Source organism: Balaenoptera acutorostrata, chromosome 6, assembly GCF_949987535.1.
Source record: "Balaenoptera acutorostrata chromosome 6, mBalAcu1.1, whole genome shotgun sequence".
Taxonomy (NCBI): domain Eukaryota; kingdom Metazoa; phylum Chordata; class Mammalia; order Artiodactyla; family Balaenopteridae; genus Balaenoptera; species Balaenoptera acutorostrata.
In genome coordinates this window covers 2,816,100-2,831,766 of record NC_080069.1, presented here as the reverse complement: position 1 = coordinate 2,831,766, position 15,667 = coordinate 2,816,100, and the positions used below count along the sequence as shown (strand labels likewise).

The following is a 15,667-nucleotide window of genomic DNA, read 5'->3' as shown; positions in this document are numbered from 1 at the left end:
AGTGACTTTTCTTCTTTAACTCACTAGCGATGCTGTAGTGCTGTCATAATAGTTAATTTCTTGTTTCTCTTACAGCTGCTAAAAGCCATGTCATTTCTTACAGAAAGTTTGAAATAGAAAAGTTTCCTGAGGTAGAAGAAGGCTCTTTCCCACAAATTTCTATTAAGCATGATTATCCCATTGATTTACCACAGGCAAAGTTCTGGCCTTTGAGTCTTACAGGCCCAGGATATGAATTTTATCATTTAAGGAGACTGGATCAATATATCAGAGGCAAAATAAAATTAAATTTAGTATTAATGGGTGAAATGAGAACATGGATTTGTTCACTTACAATGAGAGATATGGTAAACTGTCATAGAACTTTTAATATAGTCTTCATGACAAGCTCATTTTCTCCTAGAAGGGAATCATACATAGAAAGCCTGCTTGCTATGGAATGGAAATAGAAAAGAGCAAGTTATGTGAATCACTATTATTTGAATTATTTATTTATACTTAGTTTTTTATCAAAGTATAGTTGACTTACAATATTATATTAGTTTCAGGTGTGCAATATAAAGATTCGATTTTTTATACATTACGAAGTGGTCACCATGATAAGTCTAGTTACAGTCTGTCACCATATAAAGTTATTACAGTGCTATTGACTGTATTCCCTATGTTGTACGTTACATCCTCATGACTTATTTGTTTTGTAGCTGGAAGTTTGTACCTCTTAGTCTCCCTAACCTGTTTCACTCATCACCCCCCCAACCCCTCTAGCAACCACCAGTTTGTTCCCTGTGTCTATAAGTCTGTTTCTCTTTTGTTACATTTCTTCATTTGTTTTCTTTAATGTATTCCACGTATAGGTGAAATCATACAGTATTTGTCCTTCTCTGTCTGACTTTCTTCACTTAGCGTAATGTCCATGTTATTGCAAATAGCAGATTTCATTCTCTCTCTCTCTTTTTTTTTTTTTGGCTGTGCCACGCAGCTTGCAAAATCTTCCCCAACCAGAGATTGAACCCAGGCCCCGGCAGTGCAAGTGCCAAGCCCTAACCACTGGACCGCCAAGGAATCCCCTCATTCTTTTTTATGACTGAGTAATAGTCCATTGTATATATATACCAAGTCTTCTTTATCCATTCATCTATTGATGGACAATTCGAGTGCTTCCATATCTTGGCTATTTTAAATAATGCTGCATTGGGGTGCACGTATCTTTTTGAATTAGTGTTTTTGGTTTCTTCAGACAAATGCCCGGAAGTGGAATTGCTGGATTATGTGGTAGTTCTATTTTTAATTATTTGAGGAACCTTCATACCGTTTTCCAGAGTATCTGCATCAACTTACATTTCCGCTGAGAGTGCACGAAGATTCCCCTTTCACTACATCCTCTCCAACACCTTTTTTTGGTTGTCTTTTTGATAATAGCCATTCTGACAGGAGTGAGGTGATATCTCACTGTGGTTTTGATTTGCATTTCCCTGATGATTAGTGAAGTTGGGTATCTTTTCACGTGTCTGTTGGCCATCTGTAGGTCTTCTTTGGGAAAATGTCTATTAAGGGTCTCAACCCATTTTTTAATGGGTTTTTTTTTTTGATGTTGAGTTGTATGAGTTCTTTGTATATTTTGGATACTAACTCCTTATAAAGTATAACGTTTGCAAATATCTTTTCCCATTCAGTAGACTGCCTTATTGTTTTGTGGATAGTTTCCTTGCTGTGCAAGTTTTTTAGTTTGATGTAGTTCCAAATGTTTATTTTTGCTTCCATTTTCCTTGCCTGAGGAGCGGTATCTAAAAAAATAGTGCTAAGATTTCAAAGAGTATACTGCATATGTTTTCTTCTAGGAGTTTTATGGTTTGATGTCTTACATTTAAGTCTTTAATTAATTTTGAGTTTATTTTTGTATATGGTATGAGAAAGTAGTCCAGTTTGATTCTTTTGCATGTGGCTGTCGAGTTTTCGCAACAACCTTTATTGAAGAGGCTGACTTTTCCCTGTTGTATATTCTTGCCTCCTTTGTCTTAGATTAATTTGCCCATATTAGTGTGGGTGTGTTTCTGGGCTCTCTATTCTGTTCAGTTGATCTGTGTGTCCGTTTTTGTGCCAGTACCGTACTGTTTTGATTGCTGTGGCTTTGTAGTATAGTTTGAAATCAGGGAGTGTGATACCTCCAGCTTTGTTCTTCTTTTTCAAGATTGTTTTGGCTATTTGGGGCATTTTATATTTCCATACAAATTTTAGAATTATTTGTTCTAGTTCTTTGAAAAATGCCATTGGTATTTTGATAGGGATTGTATTGAATCTGTAGATTGCCTTCGGGAAGATGGTCATTTTTACAATATTGAGTCTTCCAATCCATGAGCACAGTATATCTTTCCATTTGTTTGTGTCATCTTCAGTTTCTTTCATCATTGTCATACAGTTTTCTAAATACAGGTCTTTTATTGATACCTCCTTAGTCATATTTATTCCTAAGTATTTTATTCTTTTTGCCACAGTTGTAAATGAGATTTTTTTCTTAATTTCTCTGATAGTTCATTGTTAGTGTATAGAAATGCAATAGATATCCATATATTCATTTTGTATCCTGCACGTTTACTCTATTCATTTATTAGTTTTAATAGCTTTTTGGTGGTGTCTGTAGGATTTTCTATATATCAGGTATTTCTAGTATCATGTCATATGCAAACAGTGACAGTTTTACTTCTTCCTTTCCAACTTGGATTCCTTTTATTTCTTCTTCTTGTATGATTGCTTTGGCTAGCAAAGCTACCAGTTGCTTTGATTTGACTTGCAATACTATGTCGAATAAAAATGGCAGTATTTGGCATCCTTGTCTTGTTCCTGATCATAAAGCAAATACTTTCAGCTTTTCACTGTTGAGTATGCTGTTGGATGTAGGTTCATATATGACTTTTATGTTGAGGTATGTTCCCTCTATACCCATTTTGCTGAGAGTTTTTAATAGATGGATGTTGAATCCTGTCAAAAGCTTTTTCTTCATCTATTGAGATGATCGTATGGTTTTTATTCTTCAAATTTTTTCATATGGTGTATCACATTGGTTGATTGGCAGATATCTCACCATCCTTGCATCCCTGAGTTAAGTCCCACCTGATCATGGTATATGATTCTTTTAATGTATTGTTAAATTTGGTTTGCTTATATTTTGTTGAGGATTTTTGCATCTGTGTTCATCAGTGATATTGACCCTTAAAGTGATATTTTCCTTTTTTGTGGTATCTTTGTCTGGTTTTGGTATCAGGTGATGTTGGCCTTGTAGAATGAGTTCAGAAGTGTTCCTTCCTCTTCAGTTTTCTTTGACTAGCTTGAGAAGGATAGGTGTTAACTCTTCCTTAAATGTTTTGTAGAATTCACCTGTGAAGCTGCCTGGTTGTGGACTTCTGTTTGTTGGGAGTTTTTGGATTAGTGATTCAATTTAATTATTGGTGAGTAGTCTTTTCATACTTTTTTTCCTTCCTGTTTTAGTCTTGGGAGATTGTATGTTTCTAGAAATTTATCCATTTTTTTTAAGTTGTCTATTTTATTGGTATATAATTATGTACAGTAATCACTTATGATCTTTTGTGTTTCTGTGGTATCATTGTAACTTCTCTTTCATTTCAGATTTTATATATTTTTCTCTCTATTCATAAGTCTGGCTAGAGGTTTAGCAATTTTCTTTATTTTTTCAAAGATCCAACTCTTAGTTTCATTGATCTTTTCTATTTTTTTTTAGTCTCTATTTCATTTATTTTTGCTGTGAACTCTGTTTTTTCCTTCTACTAACTTTGGGTTTTGTTCTTTTCGTAGTTTCTTTTGGTGTAAGGTTAGATGGGTTATTTGAGATTTCTTGTTTCCTGAGATAGTCTTGTATTGCTGTAAACTCCCCTCTTAGAACTGCTTTTGCTGTGTCTCACGGATTTTGGATCATTGTGTTTTTGTTTTCATTTGTCTCCAGGTATTTTTTGATTTCGTGTTTAATTTCTTTAGTGATGTATTTGTTGTTTAGTAACATATCTGCATTTTTTACTTTTTTGCAGTTTTCTTCTTGTAATTGATTTCTAATCTCTGTTGTGATCAGAAAAGATGCTTGATATGATTTCACTCTTCTTAAATTTATTGAGACTTGTGACCTAGCATATGATGTATCTTGGAGAATGTTCCATGTGTGCTTGAAGAATGTGTGTTCTGCTTTTGGATAGAACGTTCTATATATATCTCTTTAAGTCCATGTGATCTAATGTGTCATTTAAGGCCATTGTTTCCTTATTGATTTTCTCTCTGGATAATCTGTCCATTGATGTAAGTGGGGTGTTAAATTTGCCTACTGTTATTGTGTTTCTGTCAATTTCTTCCTTCATGTTTGTTAATATTTGCTTTAGGTATTTAGGTGCTCCTATGTTGGGTGAATATATATTGACAATTGTTATGTCTTCTTGTTAGATTGACCCCTTTATCATTGTCTATTGTTATTCTTTGTCTCTTTTTTTTTTTAACATCTTTGTTGGAGTATAATTGTTTTACAGTAATGTGTTAGTTTCTCCTTTATAACAAAGTGAATCAGTTATACACATACATATGTTCCCATATCTCTTCCCTCTTGCATCTCCCTCCCTCCCACCCTCCCTATCCCACCCCTCTAGGTGATCACAAAGCCCCGAGCTGATCTCCCTGTGCTATGCGGCTGCTTCCCAGTAGCTATCTATTTTATGTTTGGTAGTGTATATATGTCCATGCCACTCTCTCACTTTGTCACAGCTTACCCTTCCCCCTCCCCATATCCTCAAGTCCATTCTCTAGTAGGTCTGTGTCTTTATTCCCGTCTTACCACCAGGTTCTTCATGACCTTTTTTTTTTTCCCTTAGATTCCATATATATGTGTTAGCACTTTGTCTCTTGTTACAGTCTTTGTTTTAGAGTCTGTTGTCTGCTATAAGTATTGCTACACCAGCTTTCTTTCCGTTTCCCTTTGCATGGAATACCTTTTTTCACTCTCTCACTTTCAGTCTGTGTGTGTCTTAGCTCTGAAGTGAGTCTCTTGTAAGGCAGCATGCATGCTGTGTCTTTTGATTGGAGCATTTAGTCCATTTACATTTAAAGTAATTATTGATAGGTGTGTACTTATTGCTCTTTTGTTAATTGTTTTCTCATTCTTTTTTAAGTTCTTTTTGTTTTTAGTTTGCTCTCTTCCCTTGTGATTTGATGGCTATCTTTTTTTTTTTTTTTTTGGCTGCGCAATGTGCCTTGTGCAACCTTACTTCCCTGACCAGGGATCAAACCTGGGCCCATGGCAGTGAAGGTGCCGAGTCCTAACTCCTTCCCTCCCTAACCCTCTCTCCCCACTGTCTCTCTCTCCCTCCCTCCCTCCCTCCCTCCCTCTCTCTTCTCTCTCTCTCCTTCTCTCTCTCTCTATATATATACACACACACACGTATGTGTGTGTGTATGTATGTACTATGATTATTTTAAGTTAATGATCTTTTAAGTCCTAATGCATTCTAACAATTTTGTTGTTTTTCTCCCTACCCCCCCAAATTGAATGTTTTTGTCTTCATTTTTTTGCATCTTTTTGTTTATGTATCCCTTAACTACTTATTGTGGATATAGATGATTTTACAACTTTTCTTTTTTAACCTTCCTGCTAGCTTTATAAGTGGTTTATTTAGTACTTTTACAGTATGTTTGCCTTTACCAATAAGATTTTTCCTTTTGTAATTTTCATATTTCTAGTTATGGTCTTTTCTTTTCCACTTAGAGAAGTCTTTGTACATTTCTTGTAAAGCCAGTTTAGTGGTACTGAACTCTTTTCACTTTTGCTTTTCTGTAAAACTTTTTATCTCTCCTTCAGATCTGAATGATAGCCTTGCCAGGTAGAGTATTTTGGGTTATAGGCTTTTTCCTTTCATCATTTTGAATGTATTATGCTACTCCCTTCTGGCCTGCAAAGATCAGCTGATGATCTTTTGGAAGTTCTCTTGTACATAACTAGTTGCCTTTCCTTTTTTTTTTTTTTTAAGATTTTTTTGATATGGACCATTTTTTAAAGTCTTTATTGAATTTGTTACAACATTGCTTCTGTTTTATGTTTTGGTTTATTTGGCTGCAAGGCATGTGGGATCTTAACTCCCTGACCAGGGATCGAACCCACACCCTCTGCATTGGAAGGTGAAGTCTTAACCACTGGACAACCAGGGAAGTCCCATAACTAGTTGCTTTTCTTTTGCTGCTTTTTTAAAAAAAATTTATTTATTTTTGGCTGTGTTGGGTCTTCATTGCTGTGCACGGGTTTTTTCTAGTTGCGGCGAGCAGGGGCCACTCTTCTTTGCAGTGCGTGGACCTCTGTTTGCGATGGCTTCTCCTGTCATGGAGCATGGGCTCCAGGTGCACGAGCTTCAGTAGTTGTGGCTCGCGGGCTCTAGAGCGCAGGCTCAGTAGTTGTGGCTCACGGGCCCAGTCACTCTGCAGCATGTGGGATCCTCCCGGACCAGGGCTCAAACCCATGTCCCCTGCATTGGCAGGTGGACTCTTAACCACTGCTCAACCAGGGAAGCCTTCTTTTGCTGCTTTTAAGGTTCTGTCTTAATCTTTAATTTTTGCCATTTTCATTTTAATGTTTCTTGCTGTGGACCTCTTTGGGTTTATCTTGTTGGGGACTCTCTGTATTTCTTGGACCTGGATATGTTTTGTTTCCCAGGTTAGGGAAATGTTCAGCTATTATTTCTTCAAATAAGTTCTCTTCCCCTTTCTCTGTCTCTTCTCCTCCTGGGACCCCTTATAATGCTAATGTTACACATTGGATGTTGTCTTAGCGGTCTCTTAAACTATCTTCATTTGTAAAAATTATTTTTTCTTTTTTCTCTTCAGCTGGGTGATTTCAACTACTCTGTCTTCCAGTTTGCTGATCTGTTCCTCTGTATCATCTAATCTACTGTTTATTCCTTTTAGTGTATTTTTTATTTCAGTGATTGTATTCTTCATATTTGTTGGGTTTTTTCCTTCTGTTCTTTAACTCCTTGTCAAACTTCTAAGAGTGTTCATCCGTTTTTCTCCTGAATTTATTGAGCATCTGTATGATCATGACCTTGAACTCTTTATTGGGTAGATTGCTTATCTCCATTTTGCTTAGTCCTTCTGGGGTTTTGTCTTGTTTCTTCCTATGGTATGTATTCCTCTGTCTCCTCATTTTACTGAATTATCTATCTTTATTTCTGTGAATTAGGTAGGTCGGTTGCGTTTCCCAATCTTGGACAAGTGGCTTTGTGTAGGAGTTGTCCTATGGGGCCCAGTGGCACACTCCTCTTTGGTCACAAGAGCTATGTGCTCTAGGAGTGTCCCTTATGTGGGCCCTTTTTTGGTGGGGCTGCCCTGTGGCCTGGTTGATTGTCAGGTCCTGCCTCCTGTGGTGGCTGCCACTGGTGGGTGGGGCTGGGTACTAGCGTAGCTGACGACAGGTCCCCAGGGGGTGGCCTCCAGGGCTGTTGCCATCTGGTTAGTGGTTGGGTAAGCTCCTGTCCCTAACAGGCTAGAGGGAGGACTCCAAAATGGCTTTTGCACCATCAGTGTCTTCATGGAAGAACAGACTTCCAAAAATGGCTGCTGCAAGAGTCTGTGTCCCCAGGGGAGTCCCAGTGGCCCTCCTGCCTCTCCGGGGGGCTCTCCAAGATTAGCAAGTGGGTTTGATATAGGTTTCTTTCAGATTACTGCCTCTCAGAGCTGTATCTCAGAGTGGGTGAGATTTTGTGTGCGCCCTCTAAGAGTAGAGTCTTTTTTTTCTACAGCGCTCTGGCTCTCTTGTATGCAAGCTCTGCTGGCCTTCAAAGCCAGGTATTCTGGGGGCTCATCAACCTGGTGCAGGAGCCCTGGGCTGGGGAGCCTCATGTGGGGCTTGAACTCCTTGCTTCTCGGGGAGGACCTCTGCATTTGTGATTATCCTCTTATTTGTGGGTCACCTGCCCATGGCTGTGGATCTTGTCTATACTGGGTCTCCACCACTCCTACCCATCCCATTGTGGTTCCTTCTTTGTATCTTCAGTTGCAGAAAATCTTTTCTGCTGTTCTTCTGGTTGTTCTTATAGGTAGCTGCTCTTTAAATAGTTGTACTTTTGGTGTGTTTGTGGGAGGAGGTGAGCTCAGGGTCTTCTTACTCTGCCATCTTGGCCACCCCCCCCAAATTAAATATTTATTATTTTTAGATTAACAAAGTGAATTCGTGTATCTTCACAGTATGTGTGATCTTGCCAGTAGGCAGTGCTAGAGGTTGCTTTTGGGATACTTTTTCTCTCCTACCTCTCCCTCCATCTATCCTCCTCCCCTTCCCTTCACTTTTTTAAGTTTTCACTACCTAACCTGTTGTACTCTCGCTTCTGTCTCCACCACTCTCCTGAAGTTACTCTTGATGACATTAACAACCTTAATCAAGTATCTTACGGTTATTTGGTATAGTAAGTTTCTAAGTGTGATACCGATGGCAGAAATATAAGGAAAACATTAATAAATTTGTTCATATCAAAATAAACTTTTGTATTTCAATAAAATTGAAGACAAATGGCATATAAGCAAAAAAAATTCATGCTGGAGAAGGGCTAACATCGTCATTAAGAAGCTTTTACAAACTAATGAAAAGAAGATGAACTTGAAGATGGTGGAGTAGAGAGATGTGGAACTCACTTCCTCCCACAAGTACATCAGAAATACATCTATGGGGCTTCCCTGGTGGCACAGAGGTTAAGAATCCACGATAGATAACTGTTTCTCCTAAATTCTTAGAGTCAGAGGAATTTAACTAAAATGAAAAAGCAGAGGAACTACTCCCAAGTAAAAGAACAAGAGAAATCCCCTGAAGGAACAAACAATGAAACAGACCTCTCCAGTCTACCAGACCCTGATTTAGAAAAGGAGGTAATAAAAATGCTAAAGGAGTTAAGAAAGATTATTGATAGAAATGCAGATCACTGTAACAAGCAACTAGTAACTATAAAGAGGATGCAATGTTTATAGCAGCACTGTTTATAATAGCCAAGACATGGAAGTAACTTAAGTGTCCATCGACAGAGGAATGGATAAATAAGATGTGGTACATATATACAATGGAATATTACTCAGCCATAAAAAAGAATGAAATAATGCTATTTGCAGCAACATGGATGGACCTAGAGATTATCATACTAAGTGAAGTAAGTCAGACAGAGACAAATATCATAAGATATCACTTATGTGGAATCTAAAAAAATGATACAAATGAACTTACTGACGAAACAGAAATAGACTCACAGACATAGAAAACAAAACTGTGGTTACCAAAGGGGAAACAGGGGTGACAGGGACAAATTAAGAGTTTGGGATTAGCAGATACAAACTACTGTATACAAAATAGATAAACAACAAGGACCTACTGTATAGGACAGGGAACTATATTCCTAATCTTGTAAACACCTATAATGGAAGAGAATCTGAAAATATGTATACATGTATCTGGAATACTTTGTTGTGCACCTGAAATTTACACAGTATTGTAATCAACTATACTTCAATTAAAAAACAATAAAGAAGACTGTCCCAGTAGAAAATGGACAAAGAACCTGAATGGATAGTTCAAAAGAGAAGAAATACAATAGTTCAGAAATGTGGAAGAATTTTTCAGATTCATTGGTAAGCAAAGGAACTTACAAAAAAAAGCGAGACACTACTTCCCCCCATCCAACATAATGAATAACAATAAGAACAGATTGTGGCACAGTGCTCACTGTGTGTAGGGCACTGTTCTCCAGACATTAATGAAATTGACTAATCCTCCCCGCAGCTCTATAAGCAGGTCCTGTTGTTGTCCACATTGTACAGATGAACAAACTGTGCCACTTAAAGATAAGTAACTTGTCCAAGGTCAAATAGCAAATAAGTGCTAAAGCCAGGATTTAAACCCAGGCTCTCTGACTCTAAGGTTTTAGTGCTCTTTGACTACTACCCTTTATTGCCTCTGAAAGATTTTAATAAATAATAACCACTGTCAAAAGAGTACGTAGGAACAGGCACTTTTATTCACTGCTGGTCAGAATGCAAGCTAGTAGGCGTTTCTGTAAGACAAGCAGTGTGTTTGAAAGCTTTAACGTGCATATTCTTTGAACTCACAGTGTGTACTGTGGAAATCTTTATAATAAGTACATAAAAATGTATGTACAGAAATTTAATCTGAAGTTCTTTTATAATAGCAAAACACTGTAAACAGCTTAAATGTCTAAGAGAGTATTAGTTAAACAACTTTGGGAAATAGTCTTGCTAAGCTTGTATTCTTATTGCAGGTAGTAAAGCAATGCTGCTAATTAATTAGTTCATGTATGAAAAGGTTTGCTTCTTCCTCCATTAAGTATGTACAGTATTTGACTTTCCAAAGTATTCTTATAAGATTGAAATGTCACTGGTTTTCTCTTTTTAGCTATCTCTAGGTTGCATGACTAAAATTGAGGTAAAGTTTATTTAACCTTCAGTAAAGATTTTATATATCTTTTTTTTAAGTAAGCAAATCACTGAGGAATAGAATTTGAATTAAATATTATAATTGTTATAGGTGACATGCTTTATTTCTATTAACTGTTACTCTTTTTTTTTTATATCTAGCCTATCTGTTAAGATGCCTTAGAAAAAGAACCATGGAGAAGTATGTTAGAGTACAGAAGATTGGAGAAGGTTCATTCGGAAAAGCCATTCTTGTTAAATCTGTAGAAGATGGCAGACAGTATGTTATCAAAGAAATTAACATCTCAAGCGTAAGTATATTTTTTGTTTGGTCATCCAAGTAGAAGTCTGGTTACAAGAGAGAATAAAAAAATATATGGCAATGCATGACCTAAAGTGAAAGACTGCCGTAATCGCAGAGAGAACCACTAATTTCAGAAGAGTCTGTAAATCCTTTCAGATTTTTTTCTGTGATGTGTGCTCATGTTTATGTGTTTAAAAAAGATACCTCACCTACTGTTCTGTGACTTAATCTGGTTTGAACATCTTAAAATGTTTTTGTTATATTTGTGCCTTCAACTTATTCTTTTTAACTTCTAGCTGTGTTTTAGTATTTGGGCTGTGCTTCATTGGTAGCATTATTATTATTTTTTAAATATTTATTTATTTATTTGGTTGCACCAGGTCTTAGTTGCGGCAGGCGGGCTCCTTAGTTGCAGCTTGCGGGCTCCTTAGTTGCGGCTTGCGGGCTCCTTAGTTGCGGCTTGCGGGCTCCTTAATTGCGGCATGCATGTGGCATCTAGCTCCCTGAGCAGGGTTTGAACCCAGGCCCCCTGCATTGGGAGCACGGAGTCTTATCCACTGCGCCACCGGGGAAGTCCCGGTAACATTATTTTTAACCACTCTCTTTTTGATGGACTTTTATGTTGTTTATTTACTTAATTTACTATTTTCTTTTTTCCTTCTATTTAAGATGTCCAGTAAAGAAAGGGAAGAATCAAGGAGAGAAGTTGCAGTGCTGGCAAACATGAAGCATCCAAATATTGTCCAGTATAGAGAATCATTTGAAGGTCAGATAAATTTTGCAAGAGCTCTCAAAAGAACTCCTAAGCCTTATGACAACTGTTGTATACTTCCCTTTTAAGGATCTTTTTGTGAATTATTCTCAGGAGTATATCATTTCTGCTTCAGTACACATGCATTTTAGACATAGGAGGAACAGTCATTTACACCTTTTTAAACTAAACTTCTTTTAAGTGCTACCATCACTGCCACTGAGAAAATGTTCTGATTTTAGAAAGTATCCTGCTTGAGAGTGTTCTCAGGTTCTTAAAATATTATAAAGTATTGCTGTTTTGGAAATATCTACCATCATATTTGGTAATGCAGGAACTAAGATAAGACAAAGCTTCTCTAAAGGCAGGAAAAGGTGGTTTATTGAAGTCATTCCCATTATCATAAATCTGTGTCAGTTGCAAAATAGAAAGATAGTCTAGATTGAGAGTAAAAGATAGTTTAAATGACCATTTCAGTGTCGCATTACATACTAGTTTCAGCAGCTGAATTAAAGTATCCTTGTTCCCAAATAAACTAGGTATCTATTAAAGTAGAACATACTTTTAAAAAGTATATGGATCATTAACACCTTATGCCATAAAGTACTCAGTTTATTTATTTTATGATGGCAGTGAAATGAGGCTTTATAGCTCATGTGAAAGAGTACAATGTTAACCATCTCTTCTTTCTCAGGACCTTGAATTTCCTTTATTTATCTTTCCCTTAGCATCTGTCTTTTAGTTTCTTTCTTCTTTCATCACCAAGATTTTACTATTTCAAGGTAAAAGGTTTGAATGTATGTCAACACATATTCTATCAGACGTTTTGTATTTATGTTGAATGCTTCACCTAGAAACATCTGAATGATTCAAAAGGGATAGCATGTTCTTTAAATAAGGTTATATTATTACTGGCGTTTAGTTTTAAAGGAGTAAACGGTCATGGTAAACATATTCAGGAGTGCAGACATGCATGAACCCCAAGCTCTCTGTTCCTCCCACTCATTCTCATTCCCTAGGGGTAAGCAATGTGAATAATTCCACGTTGATTCCTTACTGTACTTTCTGTGCCTGTGTGGAACAAGCATATGTGTGTAGCCTTTGATGTTTAAAAACAAGTGGGATCGTATCTATGTATGTCTGCATCTAGTTCTTTTCACTTTGTCTCTCATGGGTATCTTTCCATGTCAGTGTGTATTGATGCACCCCATTTTTTACAACTTTCTTGTAACATCTGCAGTGTTTTCCATTGGATGCACTTTATGGCTGTATCGCAATTTGTTTAGCCTCTTTTCTGTTATGGATACTTAGGTTGTATTTAGTGTTTCACTGTTACAGGTAGTGTTGCACTGGACGTCTGTGTACTGTGGCAGTCTTTTAGGAGTGGAGTTCTTAGACTAAAGGGCATGAGAGTTCCTTTTTCTCACAAGCTCTCCACCCTGGCCTATAAGTTCATTCTCAGATTTATAAGATGTAGTTTCATCTGGTGATTCTATACATTTGGTATAGAATTTGGTCCCTGTTGCTGCCTCACTTGAGCCATCTTCTCATTTTAATCATGTAGCTCTTTGGACCTCTTAGTTTCTCATAGAGCTTCTGGGAGCTCTGAAACACAAATATTTAATTTTTCTCTAAACTGATTAAAAATAACTTACATATGTGAACATTTTAAATCTCTCAATTTTTAAAAATAAGCAAGTTGGTTAAAAAAGTGAAAATTTTGATGTTATTTTGAATGTCTGCCATGAAAGGTGAGGAAATTAGTGTCTTTACAGTGCCTCCCCACTGATATTTGTTCATCTTGACAGGGTAAAAATATTCAATAATTATCTTTTGTTCTGAAATTATAGTTCTTAGAGTTGTTTGGCCTTGGTTCTGTATTTAGACAGATTCAATTCTTATTGTTAGTTCTTTTATAACTTAGATACCCCTTTCCAGAGATACTTGAATTTATCTCCAACTTTTCTGGATTTCATCAATTTTTTTTCATTATGAGCTTATGGATGCTGTATTCCCTCAATGCAGTTACTGTTTGCATTTCTGAGAGTGTCTAACTGATGCTTTTATACGTGAATAAGTATCTTTGATGACCCCTTTTCCCTTACAAGCACATTATGTCTTCTGGCATTGAATGTTTCTGTAGAAAAGTTTGAGTTCAGCATAAAGCTTCTCCTCTTGAAGGTAATTTACTTTATCTTTCCTCGATGCTCGAAGGATTCTTTCTTTAGAATTGAAATTCACCAGAATATGGCTTAGTATTAATAATTCTGATTCTGTCTCTCTTGGAACATTTTGTACCCTTTCTGCCTGCAGATTCTGGTTTTTCTTTGTTTCAGGAAAGTTTTCATTTCACTATTTTAAAAATATCCATTTATACCTTAAAATAAGGAAAAATATTCCAAAATTTGTTTGTCATAAAGTTGTCTTAGCTTACAGATGAATTCTTTCTTATAAAATCTCTTGTATTACAGGATGTGCTCTCAAATTTTAAAATACATTAAATAACAAAGTGGTTTTGGGGAGAAAACTTCACTGAGTTAGTTTTGAGTGCTTATAGAGGTCCTCAGGCAGAATCAGTTTTAAAAAGAGGCATCAAAGAAATTTAATACTGATGTCATAATTGCAGATATTAGATACTGTTGTAAGTCTTCTAAAGTCACTTAAAAGGCAGTATGGTTATGTTGTGACAATCATGCGTATGAACTCTCTAGGATGACTTTTTTAAAGTCCCAATATTACGTGTATGGGAATTAGGACATAGAAAAAATTCCACTGACAACATAAACAGATTTTAAAAGTGCTCTCTTTCAGTTAGCCTAAAAGGAAATGAAGATCATGTGTATCGGGAAAACATAGGTGAATCAATAAAAGACATTTATATTGATGACAGATGTGAAAAATTTGCATAAAATTGTTTTGTAAAACTGGAGAGTGGGGAGAAAACAGTATTTCCAGGTATATAAATGTATAATTAGATTATATTAAATATTATAATTAGACACTTTTTGTCTATATTCCTAACATTTTTAAATTTTTAAAAATTTGATCTTATCATTGAGAAAGTGTTGTGTCACTGTATATTGGGGTATCTGTGTTATACAGTTTTGTTTTCTCTACTGTTATTCATATATTGCTCTCTGTTTTTAGTTGTCTCTAGCTATCACCTTCTAATTGCTTTCATTCTTTTGTTTGTATTTTCCTACAATCTATGTTTTTTTAACCTCATAAGTTTGTTTTACTTCTTACTGTTGCAAAAGTAGTTTGTATATCTTTAATGGAAGCTTTTCAGTCTCACTTATAGAGCTTATGTTGGCATTCACCTTGTTCCCCATTGGTGTTGCCAAAATCTAACTTCTCTATGTACTTGAAGAAAGCTTTTCTTTGAGGCTAAATTTGGATTGCTTTTTGCTGCACGTACAGAAAATGTGGCCAGTACTGGCTTAAGGGAGAAAGACATTTAATGATCTCACCTGACAGGAAGTCTTAAAGATGAGCGGTCCTGTGTATAGGGGTATATGATAGGGTTAGGCTCTGTCTGATTTCTACTCTGACATCCTTAATAGGCACGTTTTTAAGCCTAATGCTGTCGCCTTGTCCTGAGAAGACGCTTTGCAACTCCAGGCAGCGCCTGCATCCAAAAGATGCCAAAAGAAGGGGCAAGGGCAGCACCGGCAGCTCTGCTCTTGTCTGTTCCTGTGATCAGACGAGCCAGTGCTTTCTCAGGAGCCACTGGTCAGACTTCCTCTTAGATCTTCGTGACCGAAACGGGGTCAGTGACCACCTCTAACTGTAGGGGAGACTGGGAATTAGGGAATCTGGGATTTTTTTCAGCTTCTCAAGTGAGAGGCGACGAAGGGAGAAAAGTGTTAGAATTACAGGGTTAGCGGGCCAGCAGTGCGTGCTTCGCTGAGTGGTCGTGGTTCGTGTCCTCTCTTAAACTCTCGGTCATTTTCTAACATGTCTTGAGGCTTTGTCCCTTGCCTTACAGTCTTTTTGCCTCAATTTCAAGCAGTTTCTAGGTGCTCATTATTTTGGGTTTTTTTGGAGGGTGTTTCTTCAGTACTGTCTGAGCCCATTGGTGATAGGGGTGGTGTCTTATATTTCTGTATCCCTGGCATCTTGTGCAAAGTGCCTGGAACATAGTTGGCACTCAGATGCTTGAATGA

The 15,667-nt window shown here is 36.8% G+C and overlaps 1 protein-coding gene across 10 annotated transcripts in view; it reads left to right on the top strand.

Annotated features, from left to right (window-relative positions):
* Nucleotides 1–15,667, top strand: part of NEK1 (NIMA related kinase 1) — a 206,392-nt gene that overhangs the window by 6,027 nt on the left and 184,698 nt on the right. For 9 of the 10 annotated variants that reach the window (XM_057548156.1, XM_057548154.1, XM_057548153.1 and 6 more), the window contains exons 2-4: nucleotides 3,366–3,443; nucleotides 10,609–10,757; nucleotides 11,420–11,516. In XM_057548156.1, the coding sequence (XP_057404139.1) occupies nucleotides 10,641–10,757; nucleotides 11,420–11,516 (214 nt within the window). In that variant the 5' untranslated portion in view covers nucleotides 3,366–3,443; nucleotides 10,609–10,640. The remainder of the gene's footprint in view (nucleotides 1–3,365; nucleotides 3,444–10,608; nucleotides 10,758–11,419; nucleotides 11,517–15,667) is intronic. The other variant, XM_057548150.1, reaches the window with a different exon arrangement.